This window comes from Phoca vitulina, unplaced genomic scaffold (assembly GCF_004348235.1).
Source record: "Phoca vitulina isolate PV1807 unplaced genomic scaffold, GSC_HSeal_1.0 scaffold114, whole genome shotgun sequence".
In the NCBI taxonomy this organism is placed as follows: Eukaryota; Metazoa; Chordata; class Mammalia; order Carnivora; family Phocidae; genus Phoca; species Phoca vitulina.
In genome coordinates this window covers 829,659-855,468 of record NW_022589817.1, presented here as the reverse complement: position 1 = coordinate 855,468, position 25,810 = coordinate 829,659, and the positions used below count along the sequence as shown (strand labels likewise).

The 25,810-nt window shown below is 37.2% G+C and overlaps 1 protein-coding gene across 4 annotated transcripts in view; it reads left to right on the top strand.

The window, feature by feature from the left end:
* Positions 1 to 801: 801 nt before the first annotated feature.
* Positions 802 to 25,810, top strand: part of RRAGB (Ras related GTP binding B) — a 42,284-nt gene continuing 17,275 nt past the window's right edge. Inside the window, exons 1-7 of one of the 4 annotated variants that reach the window (XM_032398249.1) lie at positions 804 to 960; positions 2,346 to 2,379; positions 4,776 to 4,875; positions 9,319 to 9,402; positions 11,331 to 11,397; positions 13,595 to 13,817; positions 23,665 to 23,760. In XM_032398249.1, coding sequence (XP_032254140.1) covers positions 2,368 to 2,379; positions 4,776 to 4,875; positions 9,319 to 9,402; positions 11,331 to 11,397; positions 13,595 to 13,817; positions 23,665 to 23,760 — 582 coding nt within the window. In that variant the 5' untranslated portion in view covers positions 804 to 960; positions 2,346 to 2,367. Of the gene's footprint in view, positions 1,497 to 2,345; positions 2,380 to 4,775; positions 4,876 to 9,318; positions 9,403 to 11,330; positions 11,398 to 13,594; positions 13,818 to 23,664; positions 23,761 to 25,810 lie in introns of all 4 variants that reach the window. The other 3 variants (XM_032398247.1, XM_032398248.1, XM_032398250.1) reach the window with 3 other exon arrangements.

The following is a 25,810-nucleotide window of genomic DNA, read 5'->3' as shown; positions in this document are numbered from 1 at the left end:
CCTTTCCTTTCTTATTAAGTAGCATATACACGTGATATATCTATCTATCTACATATAGATGATAGATAGATGATAGATATAGTACAAAGGGGTTTAAGATGAAAAGCATCAGTCCTCTCACTTCCTATCCCCTGCCTCCTCTCCAGAAGCAACCCCTTTGAACTCTTTTGGCCATTTTATCTGAACGTCTCTATATCTAAATATAGTATATAAATACATGTCAATAGCTCTTCAGTTATCAATTCTAGACTTTGACTTCTTACTATGGTCTATGAGAATTTATTCCCTTACTTCCAGTTTTAAACAAGCGGGGAGATGAGTATGTGTCCTAAAATTCCCAATGAATCCCTGGTTCCAGCAATAATAACTTTCATTGTGTGCTTACTATGTGGAAGACATAGATGTAATCGCTTTGGATGTATTAATTCATTTCATTACAAGCCCGGTTACAGGGACTAGTAATAAAAAACAGGAAGACAAAAACAATGCTTGGCCTTCCTCACCAAAAAATATTAAGGGTGAAACAGCAGTTTAAAACAACAACAACAACACACACACACACACACACACACACACACACAGGGGTTAGCATTGAAGCACTGAAATTGAAAACGTCTCCTTTAATTCTGTGTGCTGGACAAGTCAGGCCAGGTGAGCCCACAAGAGAAGCATCTACAAACTGATAGCTCCTTACCGGGCTCAAGGAAGAGGGAGAGCCGGGGCCACGTGACGGCGACGGGCGGCACTCTGTCTTTCTCGGCGCAGTCTCTATGGTATTCTTTCTCGTCCACCCGCCCCTCGGGTAGCAGCAGTCACGTGACGGGCTCCGGGTTTACGGCAGGTGCCCACGTGATCTTGGCCTGCAGTCTTTGCCTGCGGTGAGGTACCTGGGCTCCTGAAGGGCGGGCGGTTAGATCGTAACTGCTGCTAACGGCGGACGCTCTCGTGCGACCAGGCTCGGTAACAATAAGCCGGCGGAAGCTTTTGCTACTTAGTGCCTACCGCACGGGTCTGCTCTTTTTGCCACCTCCGCCGTCCCCACCTCTTTGCGGGTGAAGTCACCTTTGCGTTTCGAGACTTTGGGGCCTGAGGCCCAAACTCGACACGAACCCCCGCCACCCCCCTTCCCACTCATTCTCAGTCTCTTCCTTTGCACCACCACATCATTTAGTCTTTGAGCTGACCAACTCGGCTGTGCCTTGAAGCCAAGTTTGAGGTGGTTAAGGTAACCGTGGGGAAAACAGCCCCCCAGTGGACAAAGGCGGAGGCAAGAATAGAGCAGGCCTAGCGGCCACAGGCAATAAAAATAGGCGACTGAGGGTGTGAACAAGGAAAAAGAAAAAAAAAAAAAAAAAGGAAAAGAGTACTGCGGTTTAGAAAGGACTGGAAAGGACTTGTTGCACGATGGAAGAATCTGACTCTGAGAGAAAGATGGAGAAAGAGAATCTGGGGCCAAGAATGGATCCTCCCATAGGGGAACCGGAAGGATCGCTTGGGTGGGTGAAGTTTATTATGTCAAACTTAGAAGGTGGTGGTGGGGTTCTAAGAAAATATTGTGAATTAGAACACCCCACCTATGATAAATAGCTTTGATTTGCCAGTAGGGTTGATTGGTATCAAGCTTTTGCTGACAGGATAAACTGGCAAGAGGACTGGTTGGTTGTTAACTGGGTAGAAACAGACCTTGGGATGGGCCTGATACCAGTCCTGAGGTTTGGTGGGGGGGTGTTCTAATTGAGAAGGTAGTTCTGAGTTGCTTTGAATTATCAGTAAAAGAGATTTAACATCATGTTGAGGATAGGAAGACTAGGGAGAAGGTTGGTATTTCTGGGGCAGAGATCAGTGGCTTAAAAAGTGCTTTCAGTGCCTTTTTGTACCTGAATTTGAGATTTGTATTGTATATACTTTGTACCTATAATGGGAGAAATCTGACTTGGAAGGACAGCTGGCTAAACATACTTCCAGATTTTGAAATAGCCTAACTTAAAAATAATAGAGGACGTTCAAATGAGACAATATTGTTTGATTTATTAAAGCACTTGTATGTGTTGCTTTGGTGCATTTTTTAAGATGATAAAAAAATTGCATCTTGAATTTTATTGCTCATTTATATTACTAAGTCAGTCTTCTTAGGACCCATCTCCTGAGTACTGTAATTAGGGAGCTTGAACCCAGTTTTACAATTTAAGAAAACAAAGGCCTCTTTCACTGAGTTCCTACACACAGCTGTACTCAGCTGTTGTGCTAAACATGTTCTTTTGCACCTCCACATTTATTTGTATTTTTTAAATTCCAATTTCTAAGGCAATGGATCCTGGAAACTGTCTTTTGGTTTATATCTGCAGGTGGGTGCTACCAAATACAGCCATGAAGAAAAAGGTAAGATATATTAGGTACATCAAATACATGAAAGTAAAGGTAAGAAGTTACGATTCAGGAAATATATTTGTGGTGTGTATATACTATCTTCCTGGACCATTGCAGGAATCTTCTGTGTGCTCTTTGACTCGTCCTCCTCTTTGCTATCAGGTTTGATTTTTCTAATATTTAAATCTAATTGGGTCATTCTTATACTTAAGACCTTTTCATAACTTCCCAAAACCCATAGAATAAAATCCAAATGATTTCATTGTATAGAATGCCTTTTAAAGATCTATTCCTGACTAAACTGATCTGCCATACCTGTACCACCCTATTATAGCCATACAGAATCTGTTTTTCTCCAAATTTACAAATTAATTTGCATTTTGTGCAAGCCATACACAAACACTACACAGGCCTCTTCCTGCACATTTATGTGGAACCCAACTTAAATGTTATCTATATAAGGTCTTTATATGAGTTTTCCAGGTGGAATTGAGCATTCTTTCCCTTGTGCTCTTATGGTACTGTGCCCCACCTTGGTGTTTAGGCTGAATCAATAAGGGCACAATTCTGGAGTAAATTTCGGAACCTTTGGGGCTTTTAGTTTCTTCATTTGTAAAATGGTGATAATATATTACCTATATCATAGGGTCATTATGAAGTTTAAATGAGTAAATGCATGTGGAACACTTAGGTTAGTACCTAACACAGTTATCCTTGGTTAGTCTTTCATAAGCAGTTGAAGATTTCTTAAAAAACACAAGAAATAAACCATATTTACCCTTAACTTCATCTAACAATTCAGTTATATAACTCAATTTCCTAAAGGAATGTTCTTGATGAGCCTGTCTAAAGTTGCTATCAACAAGGATGGCTAAAAATACCAGAAATTTCTACATGATTAAGAATAAAACAAAAAAAAATTTAGAACTCTTTAGACTGACTTGTCAGTAACATTTTCTTAGTGAGATAAAGTTACGTAGCTAAATAGCTAGATTAAATTGAGCCTGAGTGCTGTATACTTTCATTAATATTCACTGTATTTGTAATTAGAAATTTTTAAAAAATTTCTTGGGATTGAAGATACAACCTGGAACCCCTTCATTTGAAAAGCAAGGTAATTGGAACTATAGTCCATAAATGTTAAAGTTTGAAAAAGCTCTGAAAAGTCACCTTACTCAATTCCCTCCTAGTGCAAGAATCAACAGTATCTTTGATAGGTGTTTTTCTGTCTTTGTTAGGTGCTGACATTGACATGAAGGTCAATGTCATGACTTTGAAGGTGCTGACATTGACATGAAGGTGACCTTCATGAGGTCACCTTTTCCATTGGACAGTTCTCATCATTATAAACTCACTTGTCTCATATCTTTGTTTAGATAGCTTGTTCATTCTTTTGATGAACATATTTTAAGCATCTGTTATATGTTAGGCACTGGAGATACAAAGGGGATTCTCCCTGCCATTTAAGAACTCACAGTCTTGTGAGAAGCAGACAAAAAAAACAAGAACAAACAAAAAAATAGATAACTGCAGTGCATTATGGTTTTTGCAGTGCTATAGGAGTGCCATGGGAGGAAAGAGGTGAGACACACCTAAGCCAACCTAGGGCATTGGGGTCAGGGAAGCTTCTTGGGGAGATGGTTACTGAACCAAGTCTAGAGGGATGAGCAGAGCTTAGATGATGAAAGAAAAAGGAATGGAAAGTTACTGGCAGAGAGTACAGCATGAAACAAAGACATAGAACTGGGCTCCCTGGAATTCTGGGAGCAGTGAGAGGGACTGTAAGAGGTTTAGTTCAGTTCATTATGGCTGGACTCTAAAAGTTCTAGGCCAGGAGGTAAGGGCAGAGGAATAGATAAGCCAGGTCAAGGAAGGTCTTAAATGTAGTTTAAGGACTTGAGCCTGTAGGCTATGGGACACTTAAAAAAAAAAAGATTGAGTAATTAATGAATAAAATCATAGAGTAGGTAGAAGGAATGAGATCAAGGGCAGAGGGGGAAAGGTTGACCTTGAGCAGGGGAAAGAACTTTGAGTTATAATGAAATCCCCTGCCAGGTAGTTCAATGCATAAAGCATTAGATTATGAGAGATGAGGGTTCGATTTCCTCAAGTTGTTACTTCTCTAACATAGTTCTGAATGAATGATAGTGTATAATGGTAGCATAATAAATTCACGTGATTTTATTGCTAAGAGGATGTGTGATGCATGACAGGTAAGTACCTAGCTCCTGGAATTTTAGGTATCTCTGCATTTACCATTGGTCAGGGAACTAAGTTATAAGTATCTGCAGTAGGTTGTTGGTACTGTCACTTCAGTAAAACATCAAGTACAAGAGAGAAATAGATCCTTTTTGACTTGATTTGCTCTAGATTTCTAACTTTGTTGTTTTTTCTGACTTTGTCCTTAGGTGCTGTTGATGGGTAAAAGTGGGTCTGGTAAGACCAGCATGAGGTCTATTATCTTTGCAAATTATATTGCCAGAGACACACGTCGCCTTGGTGCAACAAGTAAGATGTTTTATCTTATTGTGAAATCAGGTGATATTAACTATTAATAATCTGCATAACACACTTGGTTGCAGTAACTTAGGGATGCAGAGGTTGAGAGATTTGTTTTGGAGCATGTTTTCCCTGTTTTTTCATTCCTTCTCAAAGGGGTGTGACCTAATTCTGGTTATTACTGCTTGCTGTCTTGGAGAGGTTCTTTCTAGGTTGCTTACCAAATGGGATACCCTTGTCCAACTTGTTTTTTTATCCCGCTCTTTATTAAATAAACATAGGGACCCTTTTGTTTGCTTGTTTGTTTTTTTGTAGGAGGTTGTTTTTAAATTATTATATAAAGGGAAATTAATTGATAGGTATTAACAAGCATAACAATAAAATCTCGTAAGATTTTTTTTAAAGCTATAATTAGTCCTAGTCTTCATTAAAAGGTAAATTCTGAGTGGGGGTGCTGAGAGGGGAAGGTTAACCTGATGTGTACTCTGCTTCTTCTCTTCCTGGATATACATAGATGTTCTCACTGGAGTTCCAGCTCTGACTTGAGAAATGTTTCATTGCCCTTTATAATTTGAATGTTAAATCTGGCTTCTTTTTTTTTTTTTTTTTTTTAAATTTTTTTTTATTGTTATGTTAATCCCCATACATTACATCATTAGTTTTAGATATAGTGTTCCATGATTCATTGTTTGTGCATAACACCCAGTGCTCCATGCAGAACGTGCCCTCCTCAATACCCATCACCAGGCCAACCCATCCTCCCAACCCCCTCCCCTCCAGAACCCCCAGTTTGTTTTTCAGAGTCCATCGTCTCTCATGGTTCTTCAAATCTGGCTTCTTAATAAGGGCTAGCTGAGCTGCCTTGGCTGCCAGTTCAGTGGATCTGTGCTTCTGGGAGACCTCTTCTGTCTCTAGAGTGTAATGCCATTTTGTTTTGCAGCATCCAGGCATTTCTGGATTCTGCCATGGTCCTTGGCCTCTCAGTGATGAAGGCATTGCCCTACCTGGCTTTCAAAGATTCCTGATCTGAGTTTTTAGCATCTTGAACACTTTTAGGGACAAGTCACCCACTGGTTCGTAAGGTATCTCACTCTGGTTCCAAGAAAAAACAAACATTTTTAAAACAACTTATGTTCCAGACCCTAGGATATAAAGAAGGAAACCTCAGTTTTCTTTATAAAGTGCTTGGAGTATATATACTCTCATAATTGGGGCAGCTTTAATGGTTAGAAAACTATTTCTTAGAACCCTGAATCTGTTTCTCTTTATTTCTGTTAGCTGGTCCCCTTTTCTGTTCCTTTGAGTCTCTACAAATATTTGAGTATGATTAATGTCTCAATCTATCCTAGCCACCTTTGCTTCCCAAAACTTAATCTTCCTTAAGTTAAACATGTCAAGTTCCTTCATCTATTCCTTATGTGACATCATTTTGAAACATTTTTAAGGACTTGTTTGCATGTGTCTTACATTTTTCTTAAAGTGCTGAGACTTGAATATAGATGTGATCTGATCAGGGCAGAGTAGGACTATTATATCTCTTATTTTGGGCCTCACACTGCTGTTAGCACAGTCTAGTCCCCTACTCTTATTTTGTGGAGTGGCTTTCATTATACTGAGTCATACTAAAAAAAAACAATTCCTTCTCACATACATTGTTGTTAAAACGCATATCATCCTTCTGCTTCTTGTACAGCTAATATTTTGAATCTAAATTCTTACTCAATTAAAATACTCAGTTTTGTTTGTTTTAGCACCTATGTTCTTGTATCCACTGTTTGTTAACTGTGAAGTCCAGGATAACTCATCATTTCTCAGGGCGTAGTTTCCTTATCTGTAGAAAAATGATTAGATCTGTTTTCATTTTAGGTGCTTATTATCTCATCTGATACGTTAGCTATTCTTCCTAGCTTTGTGCATTTTGTACATTTGATAAGCATCTCATCTAGTTTTCATCTAAGTCCACAGGGTCCTATGGCCTGGCATGCCTTGAAAGACTTCCTTCTAGAAAGGACCTGTCCAGACTTCTTTGTGTCTTGATTTGGTAGATTTTAATTTTTTTTCTATTCTCCCAAGTTAAAGATCTAGACCTAATAATCATATAGTTTCAGTAGATTAGAGGAAGCTTCTGTTTATTATATGCTTTTTTATTTACTTTAGTTTTTATATTAACTTCATTTTGATAGATGACCTAGAAGTTGAGCTTACTCAACTAGCAAACATTAGAGCTGGAATGTCATCTATGCTCCTGCTCTATCCATTGTGCCACACCCACCATTTCTGGAGGATTTCTTTCTTTGTGTGTTTTAAGTTCTGTACATTTTATTGAAGCAATGGTCAATTTTCTAGTCAATTAATATTTTTGTTTTTAGCTGATCAGCAGAGTTGATTTACTACCCTAAGTCTAGTGAATAGTCATACAACCCAAATTTTAGAACTATTCAAGCTACTTGAAATAGTTTTGAAGTGATCTAGCAGCATCATTAAAAATTATGAACAGAATGTTGCAAATTATATGTACACTATACATTTAAGCAGTCCCATTTATTCAGTAAGTGTTTTTCTGAACCGTCCTGTGTGCCAGGCACTGTGAATGGGACAGGGCTTTTGTCTCAAACGGGACCTTTATTGATATACTTTGTTAGCAATTACTGTATTTCCTTAAAGGTAGTAGAAGTATGCTTTAAAATATGTTGGATTTAATGCTTTAATGTATCATTACCTAATTTGTCATTGCTAAAGAAAGGTCTGGGTTCTACTGCTAAACTTATAGACTACTTGAAAATACATATAGTGCCTTGATTTTTACTTACTGTTCCTTTTTATGAAGTTGCTGATTTTCTTTAACAGTAGCAAAAGAGTACTTCTAAAATTCGTGGTAAGGTTACAGAATGGTGATATAATTAATTTATTTGTGGGCTGTTAAAATGTGTTTGTTGGAATAGTAAACTTGTCAATAAAAATAAGATTATAAAGTATTTTAGTCAAAAACACTATTGACAGCTCCAAGATTTCCTACCTTTTCAAAATTCTCTGTTCCCTTGGCTTTTATTTAATGCTTTATTACCCTGGTTTTCTTCCCTTATCTTTAACCATCCCTACCGCTTTAAAAAATATTTTCTTCTTTCTGCCCCATAAATGTATGTGATTTCCTAAAGCTCTGTTCTGGTTCTTTTCAGTTGCTCTTATGACAGCAGGATAGGAAGACTAGAAGAGCCAGAGGGCCATATAGGAGACATAAGACTAAAATGGAAGGCAGAGTGTGGGGGTTGGATCATAAAGTGCCTTATAAACCAAGTCAGGTAGTTTGAACTGAGGGTAGAGGGCAGCCCATAGAGAGTTTTATACAAAAAAGTAACATCAGATTTTATTATTTTTAATTTTCAATTTTAATTACAAAAGTAATACTTGTGAAAAATTCAGATATTGCAGAAGTATAGAAAGTCTACTCCTTCCCTCATTCTCACGCCTGCTTCCTGGGGACAACCACCATTAGTAGTTTGAGATTGTCCTTTAGACCTTTTTTTTTTCTGGGTATATACAATCATGTATACACAGAGACTTTTTTTTTCTTTTAAAAGAATAATGGAGTAAAATCTGCATTTTGAAGAGACCATTATATCTAATATGGAGGATAGATTGGAGGGAGGCAAGGGTAGAAACAGGTTGACAGATTAGGAAACTTTTTTAGTAGACCAGGTAAGAGATAACCCTTAACTTGGGTTAGGATAGTGGTAGTGGATATAATGAGAAGCAAATGCATTTGGGATATATTTAAGAGATAGAGTCAATAGGACTTGTTGATAGGTTTCGTTGGAATAGTGGAGGAAAGAGTGGACTCAAGGATGAAATTAAGGTTTTGGCTTAGGCAACTGGTTAAATTCACTGAGATGGAGAAGACTGAAAAGAACGGATTTTGTAGGAAAAAATGGGGAGATGAGTTATATTTGGATGTACTGAGTTTGGGATACTTATGCATTATTCAAGTGAAGATGTCCAGTATATGTTTCAGAAAGGGAGAGAGACATCTGTGTTAGAGATATACACTTACAAGTTATCAGTATCCAAATGGTAAATAAAATAATTTGAATAGATTAGCTTGCCTGGGGGAAAGTAGGTAGCCAAAGATGAAATCCTGAAGAGCTCCAACATTTAAGGGACAGAAAGAAGAATAGGAAGATATACCAGAGAAGTTATAGGCCAAGAGAAGAGAATTTTTTGAGAAGAGAGTAGTCAACAGTGTCATGCTACAGGAAGTATGACAAGGACTAAAAAGTCTACTGGATTTAGTAATGGGGCCATTGGTCACTTGATGAGAACAATTTCTATGATATGGGAGTAGAAACCAGATTTCTATCCCATGTGCTTCATATCTAAACAGTCACTGAATCCTGTCACTTCTTTTATTATTGTCTTTCCCTTTCTCAGTAGCACTTCTTTCCATTTTTTTTTTAGTACTAGACCGTTTACATAGTCTTCAAATTAATAGCAGTTTGAGCACCTACTCTCTCGTAGACTCTGTTGGAAATACAAAGACATGTAAGATATGATTCCTTTTCCAAGGAGGGGGAAGTAAGGGGGAGAAGGGAAGTAGTTTGAGCACCTACTATGTGCCAGGCACTTTATGTATGATAACTCCTTTAATCCTCACAACAATCCTGTGAGGTAATAGCATGCCTCCTACCTTTTGTATTAGAAAAGGAAACTAATACTCAGAGGTTAAGTGACTTGCGCAAGGTCACACAGAGAGGTACAGTTGGTATTTGAACTAAGAATTGTTTGACTCCAATGCCCATGTTTTTTTTTAATGCCCATGTTTTAATGCTTTGCCGCTTATGATCTAGGTTATAAGAAGATAAAATTGCACAAAAGTTAGATAGCAGTCAATATAAGCAATAGATTCAAGATAGTCATAGAAGAAACACCACTGTGTGATTGATTGTCACATAAATTGTAAAAAATATAATTGCTAGACTTTAAGAAATTTTCAGGATAAGAACTTTCATTATTCCTCCTTGTGATTTTTGGTGCCTGGCAGAGAGTAGATGCTTAATAAATGTTTGAATGAATTCAGAGGGAGTGATGATAGTAAGTGGGGGTGGCCAGGTAGGGCTTTTAGAGAAGGTGAATTTAAGCTGGGTCGTAATAGATGAATATAACTGAAAGAAATGTGGGGAGGACTTTCTAGGCAGATGAACAGAGTAGGCAAAGTATAGAGTGGGGAGGGAAGTGTAAGGCAGAGGTCGCAAACAGGCAGTCTGTAAGCTGGATAAGGCCTATAGATATGTTTTGTTTGGCCTGTACAATGTTTTAGAAAAATTGGAATTAGTTATTAATATGTAAAAGTTTCCATAAAAATCTGGTTTCCCACTAATACTGAAAAATGTAAAGATATGATCATCTTGATCCCACATTCCTGCCTGACAAATGAGCTGGAGCTGAGTAATTGCCACCCACTCTATCATCCTCTTGGATGCACGTTTACTCTCAATACATGATCATCTTTGCTTTTGTACATTTACTGGCCTGGCCCATATTAGCAAGTTTGCGACCCCTGATGTAAGGTATGTTGGGGTTTGGGGAGGTAGTGGGGTTGGGGAGGATTATGAATAAACCAAATTGGACTGGAACAAAAATCTTTATTAGTGTGACTCACTGGGAAATACAAAGGTAGATTGGAAGCCAAATTTGAAGGACCTTGAATGCCCCCTGTAGGCATGGAGGAACTATTGAAAGTTTTTTGAATGGGGAGTGACATGTTCAAAGTAGTGTTAAGAAGATGAATCTGACAGTAGCCTGTAGGATGAAGTAAAGTGGGTAAGGCTTCCTGGTGGGAGGTAATTATGGAGCTATTGTAGTTGTGTAGGCTTGAGAAGGTAAGGGCCTTCCTTATTGTTAGTGGCAGGTTGTAAAACAAGGAGTGGAATCGAGAAATTACAAAGAAATAGCAATGAATGTGGACAGAGGAGTCAACAATGACCACCTCTCCTGAAATGGGACAATGATAGGGTCACTAAGTGAAATAGGGAAACCAATAGAGGGAACAAGTTGGATTATGTTTTATGCTTGTTTTGTATTTGGTGTTGTTGTCATTTAAAAATTTTTTTTTTTTTGTGGAGGGTGTTCGTGGGTCAGTGAAGAGCTATTAAATGGTATATGTCTCTGTCTTACATGTTGAAATTTTAACATTAATATTATAATTGGAGATTGTTTCTGCTCTAAGCACTAAACTACTAAAAAGTAAAATTACTTACATTGAGAGCCAGTTCTGTAGCTCAGAGTAGTTTAGGTGCCCACCTTGCCACTAAACCAACCACATTACTAAGCTGAAAATCACCTTCTTGTTGTAGCTTTGAGCATTTCACTCCACTTTGGTCCTTCTAAATTACATGGGTTAGTTCTTTGCTTATTTTTAATTTCACCTCATTCGTGCTACAGTTACTAGAGTTGTCGTATTTGTCTTCCAGTTGATGTAGAACATTCTCATGTTCGATTTCTGGGAAACCTGGTATTGAACCTGTGGGACTGTGGTGGGTGAGTACCATCTGCCTGTTTGTGAGGCCAGCGGCAGTAATCATGGCACCTAGTATAATCAGCATGGAAAATACATTACAGTAACTATCATTTGTAATAGATACATTTGATAGAAATTGCTTCAGAATTGGCAGTTGATTAAATAAAGATTTATGACTTTTATGTGATTGTGAAAATGCCCTCTCTCTGTGACATATTTAATCAGCACTAACACAAGCTGTGTCTAGGGATCTATAGTATGGGATAGATTATCCCCCTCTTTTGCAGGTTGAAGAAATTAGGTTTTTATCTCAGGTGGCATAATACCAATGCTGAGCTCTTACCCATCATACCATACCACCTCATTCTTTATTTCAATCTCCAGGCAGTCTAAGCACTGTAGATCAGCCCTAAACACATATTCTCCAGCTGAGTTACCAACTGTTGGAGGAGTAGGAAACAGTTTTTCCTCTTATGGCTGAGGTACTTCCAGAATATTCCATCACAAATGCTCATTCACTGTGCTTATATGCAGGTATTGCTCCTTACCCTATGGCCATTTGCATCTCCATGCTGCAGCAGCAGTGTGTAGTGCACAGTGGTTAGGAGCCTAGGCTCTGGAGTTAGATTGGGGTTTGTAGCACAGCTCTGTTACCTATGTTATTTTGGGTAGATCATTTAAACTCTCTGAGCCAGTTTTTTCATCTGTACAATAGGGATAATGATGGTACTAAATCATAGGGTTGTTTTGATGATTAAAGTTCCTCACAAAATAAGTAGACGTTATTGTTAGCTCAGTGTTTACCAGCTCGAGCATAGAACCAACCATGGAACAGGTGCTCAATGAGTTATTTGTTGAAAGAATAATGAAATAGCCAAATATTCTATAAGAAAATGACTCCCATAGTTGCTAGCAGAGGGATCACTTAATGCTCTAGAGCTCTTTCCATACAAATCCTTTCTCCTTATCATTCTTCTAATTCTGTAATCTCTTTCAAGAGATTAGTCCAGCTTCCTTGCTTTTAAGCCCTAAGATGTTATCATTAATTTTGCAGATAAGGCAGCTGAAGTACAGTGATACTAAGAATCCCCCAAGGTCACACAGCTAATTAATAGCAAAGTACAAGACTGAAAGCTAGGTTCATGTCTTTTTTTTTCCCATGACCAAACTCTGCTTCTGCTGTTTTTTTTTAAATTTATTTTATTTTAATTCCAGTATAGTTAATATACAATGTTATATTAGTTTCAGGTGTGCAGTATAGTGACTCAACAATTCCATACAATACCTGGTGCTCATCATTACAAGTGCACTTCTTAGTCCCCATCACCTATATCACCCATCCCCTCCATCTGCCTCCCCTCCCCCATCAGTTTGTTTCCAGTAGTTAAGAGTCTATTTCTTGGTTTGTCTCTCTGTATCTCTCTGTATCTCTCTCTTTTTTTCCTTTGTTCATTTGTTTTGTTTCTTAAATTCCAGCAAAACTCCTGTTTTTTGCTGGATGCTTGGTATTTGAGAACTGGGAAGCAGCACACAGCCTAAGGATCAAAGAACAAAGCTGCTAAAAAGCTATCTTGGAGTCATTTTCATATAATTTAGAGTATTTGACTAGTTAGTTATTCATTCAATAAATATTCACTGAGCACCTACTCTATGGAAGGCTCTTTGCTTAAAGCTGGGAAACAATGGTAGACAATAACAGACATGGTCCTTGCCTTCATGGAACTTACACTGTAGGGAAGTGAATTCCATTAATTAAAAACACACACAAACACATGTAGTATCACACTTGTGGTTAAGTGTTAAAAATAAAAACAATGTAATTGTATTAGGGCCTATGGTGATGGATTTGCTCAAGACAGGGAGGTCAGGAATGGTTTCTGTGAGGAAATATGGATTGGACTAAAATCTAAAGGGACAAGTAGGAGTTAATTAGATGTACAGATAGGGGAATTTCATGTGAAACAGTAAATAGCATGTGTAAAGGCCATTGGAACTGAGGGAAGGTCAAAGTGTATTTGGAACACAAGGAGAGGGGCAAAGGATGCTGCAAGGTGTGGCTCAACTAAGAAGGTAAAGCCTTACCAGTTTACTATTTGCCTATTAATTTGAAGCCTTAAGATTATCTTTCACATTAATTAAACCAACAAAAATAAATTGTAAGTAGGAGTGACTAAACTGAGGACTTGCTTATTACCTAGATGTTGTTTTTCCTACTAGACAGGATACCTTCATGGAAAATTATTTCACTAGCCAGCGAGATAACATCTTCCGAAATGTAGAGGTTCTGATATATGTGTTTGATGTGGAAAGTCGTGAACTGGAAAAAGACATGCACTATTACCAATCATGCCTAGAGGCCATTCTGCAGAATTCTCCAGATGCCAAAATCTTTTGCTTGGTACACAAAATGGATCTGGTACAGGAGGATCAACGGGACCTGGTAAGAAGCACAAAGGATGCTGCATGAAATGGTTGACATGCTTTCTAAACTTCTTTTATAGAGAAATAGATAAGTAGTATGATTGTTTTCAGGAAGAATAAATTTCAGCTTAAGCGCTCAAAGTTCTGTCAGGTTTTTAAAAACATTCATAAACAAACTTTCCATGGTAAGGGAACTATAATGTCCATTTGGCAAATAATTTTCAGATTTAGGTAAGGAACTTGTCAATGTGATATCATTAAGCAGCCTTTATGTATTTTTTTATTCAAGTAAAATTAACATATAGTGTTATATTTCAGATGTGCAATATAATGATTCACCAATTCTATACATTTCTCACTGCTCATCAAGATAAGTGTTCTCTTAATCCCTTTTATCTATTTCATCTATTTCCCCACCCTTCCCCTGTCAACCAGGAGTTTATTATCTGTATTTAAGTCTGTTTTCTTGTTTGTCTCTCTTTTTTTCTCTGTTTGTTGCTTTGTTTGTTTCTTCAATTCCACAAATGAGTTAAGTCATATGGTATATATCTTTCTCTGACTAACTTATTTCACTTAGCATTATACTCTCTAGGTTGATCCATATTCTTGAAAATGGACAAGATTTCATTCATTTTATGGCTGTATAATACTGCATTTTATGGCTGTATAATACTGCATATATACACATACATGTGTGTATGTGTATATATATACACACATATATATAATATATATATATATATATATATAATGTATGTATATAATACGTAACTATTTTATCTATTCATCAATGGAAGCACACTTGGGTTGCTTCCATATCTTGGCCATTGTAAATAATGCTGCAACGTAGGGACCCATGTATCATTTTGATTTTGTATTTTCCTTTTCTTTGGGTAAATACCCAGTAGTGGAATTACTGGATCCTATGGTAATTCTATATTTAATTTATGAGGAACTTCCATACTGTTTTCCACAGTGCCTGCACCAATTTGCATTCTACCAACAGTGCATGAGGGTCCCTTTTTCTCCACATCCTCATCAACACTTGTTATGTCTTGTTTTTTTAGCTTACCCATTCTGAGAGGTGTAAAGTGATATTGTGTTCTGGTTTTAATTTGCACTTTCCTTATGATTGGTGATGTTGAACATCTTTTCATGTGTGTTGGCCATCTGTATGTCTTCTTTGGAAAAATGTCTATTCAGATCCTCCACCCATTCCTTAAATTGGATTATTTGTTTTTTTGGAGGGCTTGAATTGTTTAAGTTCTTTATATATTTTGGATATTAACCCCTTATTAGATATATCATTTGCAAATATTTTCTCCCATTTGGTAGGTTGCCTTTTTGTTTTGTTGATGGTTTCCTGTACTATGCAAAAGCTTTTTATTTTGTGTAGTCCCAATAGTTTGATTTTGCTTTTGTTTCTCTTGCCAGAACAGACATATCTAGAAAAATGTTTCTATGGCCAATGTCAAAGAAATCACTGCCTATGTTTTCTTCTCGGAATTTTATGGTTTCAGGTCTCACATTTAGGTCTTTAACCCATTTTGAGTTCATTTTTGTGTATTGTGTAAGAAAGTGGTCCAGTTTCATTCTTTTGCATGTTGTTACCCAGTTTTCTCAACAACATTTGTTGAAGAGACTTTTTCCTATTGTATATTCTTGCCTCTGTTATGGTAGATTAATTGATCATATAAGCATGGGTGTATTTGTGCTCTATTCTGTTCCATGGATCTGTGTGTCTGTTTTTTGTGCTAGTACCATACTGTTTTGGTTACTACAGCTTTGTAGTATATCTTGAAATCTGGGATTCTGATACCTCCAGTTTTGTTCTTCTTTTTCAAGATTGCTTTGGCTTTTCGAGGTTTTCTGTGGTTCCATGCAAATTTTAGGATTATTTTTTCTAGTTTTGTTAAAAATCCTGTTGGTATTTTGATAGGATTGCATTAAATCTGTAGATTGCTTTGGTAGTATGGACATTTCAACAATATTTGTTCTTCCAATCCATGAGCGTGGGATATCTTTTCCGTTTGTTAGTGTCATCTTCAGTTTTCAGAGTACAGGTCTTTCACCTCCTTGGTATTCCTATGTATTTTATTCTTTTTGGTACAAATATAAGTGGGATTGTTTTCTTAATTTCTCCTTCTTGTACTTCATTATTAGTGTATAGAAATGCAATAGATTTCTGTATATTAATTTTGTATCCTGCAACTTCACTGAATTCACTTATCAATTCTAGTAGTTTTTTTGTGGATTCTTTTGGGTTTTCGCTATATAGTATCATGTCATCAGCAGTGAAAGTTTTACTTCTTCTTTACCAATAGGGATGCCTTTTATTTATTTTTCTTGTTTGGTTGCTCTGGCTAGGACTTCCAATACTATGTTGAATAAAAGTGGTGAGAGTGCACATCCTTGTCGTGTTCCTGATCATAGAGGAAAGCTCTCAGTTTTGCACCATTGAGAATGATGTTAGCTGTGGGTATTTCATGTATGGCCTTTATTATGTTGAGGTATGTTCCCTCTAAATCTACTTTGTTGAGAGTTTTTATCATGAATTGATATTGTATTTTGTCAGATGCCCTCACTGCATCTGTTGAAATGATCATATGGTTTTTACCCTTTCTCTTGCTAATGTGATGTATCATGTTGATTGATTTGCAAATATTAAACCACCCTTGCATCCCAGAAATAAATGCTGCTTGATCATGGTGAATGATTTTTTTTAAGATTTTATTTGTCAGGGAGAGAGAGAGAGCATAAGTAGGGGGAGCAGGCAGAGGGAGAAGCAGGCTCCCCGCTGAGCAAGAAGCCTGGTGCAGGACTCTATCTCAGGACCCTGGGATCATGACTCGAGCCAAAGGCAGATGCTTAACCGAGAGCCACCCAGGCATCCCGGTGAATGTTTTTTTTAATGTAATGTTAGATTCAGTTCGTTAATATTTTGTTGAGGATTTTTCCATCTGTGTTCGTCAGTGATTTTGCCTGTAGTTTTCTTTTCTGTAGTGTTTTTATGTGGTTTTGATATCAGGGTAATGCTGGCCTTGTAGAATGAATTTGGAAGCTTTCCTTCCTCATCTATTTTTTTGGAATAGTTTTAAACATCTTTAAATGTTTGGTAGAATTCACCTGTGAAGCATCTCATCCTGCACTTTTTTTTTTTTGGTTGGGATTTTAATTGATTATGGATTCAGTTGCGTTGCTAGTAATTGGTCTGTTCATATTTTCTATTTCTTCCTGATTGAGTTTTGTGAGGTTATATATTTCTTGGAATTTATCTATTTCTTCTAGGTTGTCCAGTCTGTTGGCATATAAATTCTCATAATAGTGTCTTATAATCCTTTGTATTTCTGTGGTGCTGGTTGTTATTTCTCCTCTTTCAGTGGTGATTTTATTTGAGTCCTCTTTTTTTTTTCTGGTTAAGTCTGGCTAAAATTTTATTAATTTTGTTGAGCTTTTCAAAGAACTCGCTCCTGGTTTCATTGACCTGTACTGTTTCTTTTTTGTCTCTATTTCATTTATTTCTGCTCTAATCTTTATTATTTCCTTTTAATTGCCTTTGAGCATTTTTTTTCTAGTTCCTTTATCAATCTTTTTAGATTTTATTTATTTATTTTAGAGAGCGTACAAGCAGGGGGAGGAGAAGAGGGAGAGGGAAGAGGGGAAAGAATCTCAAGCAGACTCTGTGCTGAGTGTGGGGTCTGTCGTGGGGCTCGATCCCTTATCCCTGAGATCACAACCTGAGCTGAAACCAAGAGTTGGATGCTCAACCAGCTGAGCCACCCTGCACCTCTCTAGTTCCTGTAGGTGTAAGGTTTGGTTGTTTATCAGAGCTTTTTCCTGCTTCTTGAGATAGGCCTTTGTTGCTTTTATCTTCCCTCTTATAACAGCTTTTCCTGCATTCCAAATATTTTGGATCATTGTGTTTTCATTTATCTCCATGTAGTTTTTTTTGATTTCCTCTTTTATTTCTTGGTTGACCCATTCATTGTTAGGTACCATGTCATTTAGTCTCCATGTATTTGGGTTCTTTCCAGATTTTTTCTTGTGATTGATTTCTAGTTTTGTACCGTTGTGGTCAGAAAACATGCATGGTATGCTTTCACTCTTTTTTAATTTATTGAGACTTGTTTTGTGGCATATCATCTATTCTGGAAAATGTTCCATGTGCACTTTAAAAGAGTGTATTCTGCTGTTTGGGGATGGAATGTTCTGAATATATCTTAGTTATATCTGGTCCAGTGTCCACTGTTTTTTGGTGATTTTATGTCTGGATTATCTATCCATTGATGTAAATGGGGATGTTAAAGTCCCCTACTATTATTTTATTACTCTCAATGCTTGTCTTTATGTTTATGTGTTTATATTTCTTTTGTTTCTTTTTTTTTTTAAAGAGAGAGCAAGAGCGTGAGTGGGTTGGGGGGGTGCAGAGGGAGAGGGAGAGAGAGAATCCCAAGCAGACTCTATGTGGAGCCTGAGCACAGGGCTTGATCTCACAACCCTGAGATCATGACCTGAGCTGAAACCAAGAGTTGGACACTCACCCCACTGAGCTACCCAGGCACCCCTGTGTTTATGTTTCTCTGTGTATTTAGGTACTCCCATCTTGAGTGCATATTTATAATTGTTCTATCCTCTTGTTGGATTGTTCCCTTTATCATCATGTAGTGTGCTTCTTTGTCTCTTGTTACAGTGTTTGTTTTAAAGTCTGTTTTGTCTTATATAAGCATTGCTGTTCCATCTTTGTTTTCACTTCCATTTGCATGGTAAATGTTTTTCCATCCCTTCATGTTCAACCTGCATGTGTCTTGAGGTGTGAAGTGAGTCTCTTGTAGGCAGCATATGGATGGGTCTTGCTTTTTATACATTCGGTCACCCTGTGTCTTTTGATTGGAGCATTTAGTCCATTTAAATTCAATGTAATTATTGATAGATACGTACTTAATGTCATTTCGTTATTTGTTTTACAGTTTTTCTACTTTTCCTGTGTTTTTTTTTTTTCTTCTCTTGCTCTCTTCCTTTATGGTTTGATGGCTTTCTGTAATGATATGATTAGATTCCTTTCTCCTTTTTTTCTTGGTTATCTATTACAGGTTTTTGATTTGTGGTTACTATTAAGCTCATATATAACATCTGATGCATATAGCAGTCTATATTATTTGAACCCATTCTAAAAGTACTAAATTTTTACTCCTCTCCAACGTTTTATATATATGATGTCATAATTTGTATCTTTTTATTTTGTGAATCCATAGACTGATTTTTATAGATATAATTGATTTTATTCCTTTTGTGTTTAACCTCCATACTGGTTTTGTAAGTGATTAGTCTACTACTTTCATTATGTTTTTATTTACCTATGAAATGTTTTCCTTTCATAATTTTCTTTCTCCTGATTATGGCCTTTTCTTTCCCCTCAAAGAATTCTCTTTAACTTTTATTGTAAGGCTGGTTTAGTGGTGGTGAACTACTTTAACTTTTGTTTGTCTAGGAAACTCTCTCTCTTCTTCTATTCTAAATGATAGCCTTGCTGGATAAAGTATTCTTGGTTGTAGATTTTTTTCCTTTTAGTACTTTGAATATGTCCTGCCACTGTCTTCTGGTCTGCCAAGTTTCTGCTGAAAAAGCAGTGGATATCCTTATGGGATTTCCTTTGTGTCTAACTTTCTCATGCTGCTTTTAAAATTCTCTCTATCACTACTTTTTGCCATTTTAATTTTTATGTGTCTTGGTGTGGACTTCCTCAGGTTGATTTTTTTTGGGTGCTCTCTGTGCCTCCTGGATCTGGGTATCTGTTTCTTTCTCCAGATTAGGGAATTTTTCAGCTGTTATTTCTACAAATAAATTTTCTGCCTCCTCCTCTCTTCTGGAATCCCTATAATATAAGTGTTATTACACTTGATTACATTACTGAGTTTTCTCAACCTATTCTTATTTTTTTATTCTTCTTTTTTTTGTTTGTTTGCTGTTTAGTTTGGTTGCTTTCTATTAACTACTCTGTCTTCCAGCTATCTGATCCATTCTTCTGCCTCCTCTAATCTATTGATTCCCTCTTGTGTATTTTTAATTTCAATTATTGAGTTCTTCATTTCTTATTTGCTTTTCTTTCTCTTTGTTAAGGGTCTCACTGAGATCCTCCACTCTTTTCTGAAATCCAGGGAGTATCTTTATGACCATTACTTTGAGTTCTTTATTGCACATGTTGCTTATCATCATTTCATTTAGCTGTTTTGCTGTTGTTTTGTCCTGTTTTTTTTTGTTTTTGTTTTTTTTTTTCATTTGGGACATATTCCTGTCTCCTCATTTTATCTAATTTTCTGTGTTTGTTTCTATGTATTAGGAACATTGGTTACGTCTCCTGATATTGAAAGTAATGGCCTAATGAAGAAAAGGTCCTGTTGTGGCTTGTAGCACAATGTCACCTGTTTAACAGAACCTGTGGATTGTGTGCACCCTACTCTTCTGTTTGAGCTGTGTTTGCCTTCAGATCAGTATGCTACAATGGCCCGCTTTGCCTGTTGTGCACACACTGGGTAGGATTTGGTCCCTGTCCTGTTGGGGGTCAGTCTGAGGCTGCTGTAGACTTATCATTGGATGGTTTCAACAGTCAGACCAGATGCCTGCCCTCAGCACATTTGCAGGAGCTACAGTAGTGCCAAACTGCAGGGTGCTCTCCCTGCCTTGTTCCCTGAGAGGTTTTTGTTGGTGTGTAGGGCCAGGAGTCAGGCCAGATTCCTGCAGGGGCTGCAGATGTACTGTTTGACAGGGCACTCTCTTTGCACTACCAGTTATAAGGTTTGGCTGCTGGGGCTGTGTTTGTTGTTATCTTCCCTTCTCCCCAAGACAGGAGTAACGTTGAAGGGTGCTGGCCCCTGCCAGGGCTCCTTGCAGGATGAGACATGCAGGACCTGCTTTCGAGGGACTCCTGCTGTGTGGAGCAGGTTCGATAGGATGGATCTGCAGGAGATTGTGGTAGTGAGGTACATAGTGTTAGCAAGGAAAGTGGAGAGTGTTTGTGGTGTTTTCTGCAAGTGTCCAGCTATCTCGGCTGGGGGTGCAGAGAGAAATGGTTCCCACCAGTTCTTTTGTTCTTGAAGAAGTCTCCTAAAGATCCCTTGCCCTCTTTCATGTGTTCTGAGATTAGTAAATAAATCTCTTTCATGTGTACCTAGGCACTTTTCACACTGCTGCTTCTATGCTGTATCTCAGTGGAGATGTTTGGTATGCTGGTTCTTTGAGGATGAAGACTTAGTTCCCTATTGCCTTCTAGCTCTCCCAGAGCTGAGCCAGCTGATTTTCAAGTACATGAAGTTAAGCTCCCTGATTATAAAAGCTCAAAAAGTTAAGCCCTGCTTGTTTTCAAAGCCAAATGTTATATGGGGACTCATCTTCCTAGTGCATCTAGTGCACCCAGGTCTGGGGTGCCTAGTGTGGGGTCTGCTCCTCTTCCTTCTTCATTCTTGTAGTATCCTTCCCATTTGTGGTTAGTCTGGCTGAGAGTTTGGTTCTCCACATCTCTGCCCCTCCTACCCTTTTCAGTGTATTCTCCTTTCTGTGATTAGCTGTGGAAAGTCTGTTTTGCCAGTCTTTGGGTCATTTTCTGGGTTGGTAGCACTGATGTGGCTGTTATATATGCATGTCTGTGGGACAAGATGAGCTTAGTATCCTCCTACTCCATCTTCCCCATTTACATTCTCCTTTATATATCTTTATGTTTCCTGCCCCTGTTTTATTGTCCTTCAGAATAAGTAGTTATTGTCCAGGCTAGAAGACCCACCAGGGGTGAGATGAAGAAAGATTATAGCTATCACTGGGTTGATTTAGGAAACATGTATGCTCCAGTGGAAGTGCAATCACACTGTGTTAAGCTCAATGCCAAGTCCCTTTTAATTGCAATGTATGGTATCTTTGCCTTCTTTTCTAGCATGGGGATTAGTACACATAAATTTAAACCAAAGAAGACACAGTAGAAAGAGCAGACTCCTAGCTAGCTATGAGACCCCAAGACTGGCAAGTAACAAGTAAGTCCAGCTTTAGTTTATACCGTATAAAATAAGAGGATTTGATTTTAAAGTCTAAGCTGAAAGTGATCCTCTAAGGATAATGGTAAGAAAAGCAGTTTTAGAATATTTTGGTGATGTAGAAGAATTCAGTTCCTTTTTGGGTTGGAGCCTAGGAGTCTAAGGATACCCTTTATTTAAAGGATTTTTTTGGTAACAACTGTGGTCAGAAATACTTTTTTTTCTATAACTAGTTACAAGATTGCCTCCAGTGTTTTCAGTGTTTGGGCATGTTTTGGTGTTTCTAAGTAAGCTTACAGGCTTTCACAAATGACTTGACAGGATTCTGTATTTGACTCTGAAAACTACTTTTGAGTATCTAGTCTTTTTTCCTTCTCCCTCTCTTTTTCTCACTAAGTATTTATTCCATTTAATTCAGCAGAAAACCCTGTATGTAGGTTGAGTCTTGAGATTGTGAGGGCTGTGTTATTGTTATTCTTGCTGTTGTTTTTTTTCTGTTCTGTTTCCTTTAAAAATCATTTCATTCCCTGGCCCAATTTGCAATAAAAAAACAGCATTCCAACAAACGAGGTCCTTATGGATTTTTTAAATTACTTTTCATTATTTGTTAATCAACTTATTGTTTCTTACATGCTTATATAATATATATATTATATAATTATATATATTATATATCCTCAAAATATATTAATGTTCTTTGTGGGGATTCTAAGCTTAATTAATAAAAGTATACTCCATTTCATTAAAGATTAAAACTTTCAAGTCTTGAAGTCAAAGTGCAAAGTGCTTCCCTAAATATCAATTTCAAGATAGATATTTCCCTCTGTATGTGTGGGTTCTCCAGATAAACAGAACCAATAAGTGTGTGGGGGGGTGGAAAGAGAGGGATTGACTGGTTGATTGATCGATTTTTAAAGAGTTGACTTATACAGTTATTGAGACTGGCAAGTCCAAATCTGCAGGGCAGGCTGGTAGGCTGGAGACCCAGGAAAGAGTAATTGTTGTATCACAAGTTAGAAGTCAGGCTGGAGGCAGAATTCCCCCTTCCTGTGGGATAGCAGACTTTTTCTCTTAAGGCCTTCAACTAATTGCATAAAGCCAACCCACATTATGGAGGGGAATGTGCTTTAGTCTGCTGACATAAATATTAATCTCATTTAAAAACACTTCACAGTAAGATCTAAACTGGTGTCTGGGTACTGTCATGTTGGTACATACAGTTAACTATCACAGTGTGTACACAGGCTCACTACAAATCCACCTAGTCATGGAAAATATCTGTAGATATATATTTGTATATATTAGGTAGATATTCTTTAATGTGTGTGTGGGTATATGTACATAGATATGTACAAGATAGATAGATATTTGTGTTTGTGTGTGTGTGTGGGGGGGTTATATCTATATAGCCAAATAAATACAGTCCATTCAGAAATAATATATATGAGTGTGTGCATATATTTGTGCAAAAGGTATCTACAAACGTTAAAGTATTTTAATTTACAATATCACTATCTAAAAATGACACAGATTAGGTGATTTGGAATGTTAGATATATTTTATTAACATTCCTCTATATGGTAATTTTTTTTCCCCAACACAGTGCTCTCAGTGAGTACTCGGCACAAGCAGCAGAGGCCCGAAGAATTCTAGTAGCTGTTTTACTTTTAGACCTGACCTGAAATAATTTCTGCCATCCTAGTTCATGAAGTAATACACACACTGAAAAATTCCTCGGAGGAAAGAGGAAATTCTCCTGTTTAAAATACACTGAAATAATTACATCTCAGATTTTGCAATGAAAGAGAAGACTTATATGCTGATCTATATGTGGACTTTTTAATTTAGATTTTTAAAGAGCGAGAAGAAGATCTGAGGCGTTTGTCTCGCCCATTGGAATGTTCTTGTTTCCGAACATCTATCTGGGATGAAACTCTTTATAAGGTGTGTATGTTTCCCTGAGCTCCCTTATTTTAAGAACATGAGAAAAAGCTAAAAGGGTATTGTCAAAAGATTTTAAACTGTCATACCCATTTAGATGTGTTGAATTAAAAAAAGAAATAATCTACAATAAATTGTTTGAAAAATATCAAACTTAACCTTAAGAGATTTTGGTTTTGATCTTAAATTGTGTTGAGATACCTACCAGGTCACACTGAATTAGCCAGTTTTATGATGATTAATTTGATACTGATGTTTGTGACAGCAGAGGTTTCACTGACCATCATCCATTGTGACCTGTTGTGGTCTCAATGCTGATTGGAGCTGTATCTAATATTCAGGTACCTCTTCAGGATATAAACTAGTCTGCCCCGGTTTGGATGACATTAGAATAACAACATTTAGGGAAGAGATTGGAGAAGGGAGTCTTATAATGAGATACTTTATGCCTAGAATATGGTAGCTTCAACTTTCATGCCAAATTGGGGACTAGCATTCTTTCAACCAGGACTGTTTCCATTGCTGGAATGAATACCATACTGCTTGCAGTAGTTGTAGAGGTTACAACAGTAGCTGTGTTATGAACTAAGCTGAAATTACCTTATTAGCACATAGGCTCCTTATCCTGCTTCCTCTCTTTCTCCTACGAGATCTAGTGATTTGAAAGACTGGCTTCTTTGGGGTCCTTTCGTGGTCAGACCTTTCCTTCAGACTGCTGCTAGTATACATTGACAAGTCTGACTGGGTGGGAAAGCATCCTTCTCTGTCATTGGTAGCAACAGCCTCAGTATCAACTGCATCTGACAACTATCTACAACCAGAGAAGCACAGAAACCTGATTTGCCAAGGAGAAAAACCAATGGACATTAAAAATAGCCATTGATTTATTTTTTAAACTAATTCATTTTTTCCCAATATTATGTTGACCCAGCCTCACTCTAATAACAGATCATTTTGAGATACCTGTCTAGGAAATACTGCTCTAGATTAATTTGGGCCGAATTTCTCTCAAAGCCTTATTCCCATAGAACAGGTAACCGTGAATAAGGATGGACATGACGCACTGATAAGAACCAACTGCGGTGTGAAGGATGGCAATACATAACACGACCAAAGACAATTGGCTAATCACAACACTGCTGTGAGTGACAATGTCTCTGCTGTGGTTAGCTTTGGTGCCTTCTCCAAGGTAAATTCAGCAGTGACATTAACACCGACCTGGGAACTTGGAACCTGAACCCCCATGCTTAAGTAATAAAACTAATTGGAACAGAGACATAGCACTACTATCTCTTACATCAATGTTGCATTTAGCTGACTTAAATTTTTATATTGTTTTATTCTACAAGCACTCATTGCATATCTGCTTGATGTTTTTGGACACACAAATGACTAAGACCAGGTTCCTGCCCTCTAGTAGGGGAGAGAAGAACATTGTACAGCTTACTAGACAAATTGGAAGAAATTATTACAATGGAAATGCAAATAAAAGAGCCTTAAGAGACTAGAGGGAGGGTATGGTTAATTCCAACTCCTTACATAAGTCATACTTCTCTGGATGAAGTCTATGTAGGGAAACACACCAATGGACCATTTTTAATTCAATTGGATCAATAATAATATAGCTGACAATAAGCCTTTTGGAATGATAATGCCACTAATTTCTCTTGTAATTTCTTTTGTATGTTATCCCGTTGAGGGGAGGGGCCATTTTTCCATGTGACTCTAATATTTTTACAAAATTGATTCTTAGATTTATGTTAAATATAGCATTATTAAGTTCTGATCTTTAGAGCAGTCTGCATTATTGGACTTAAATATTTGTTGAATGGCTGGATTAGAAACTTTTTATTTGGCCCAGTAAATTAGAGTTTTCAATTATTCCTAAGGCAGATGTGGAATTAAATTATTATTATTTTTTTAATTATCAATGGAAAGAAGTTTCTCCAGCATTTGAAACTTAAAAAAATTCCAACTGGAAGATAAAAATCAAATATTAGCTTCATTTTCTCATTTTATTTGTGTTATATCATATTTGTTACCAGTATTTGTT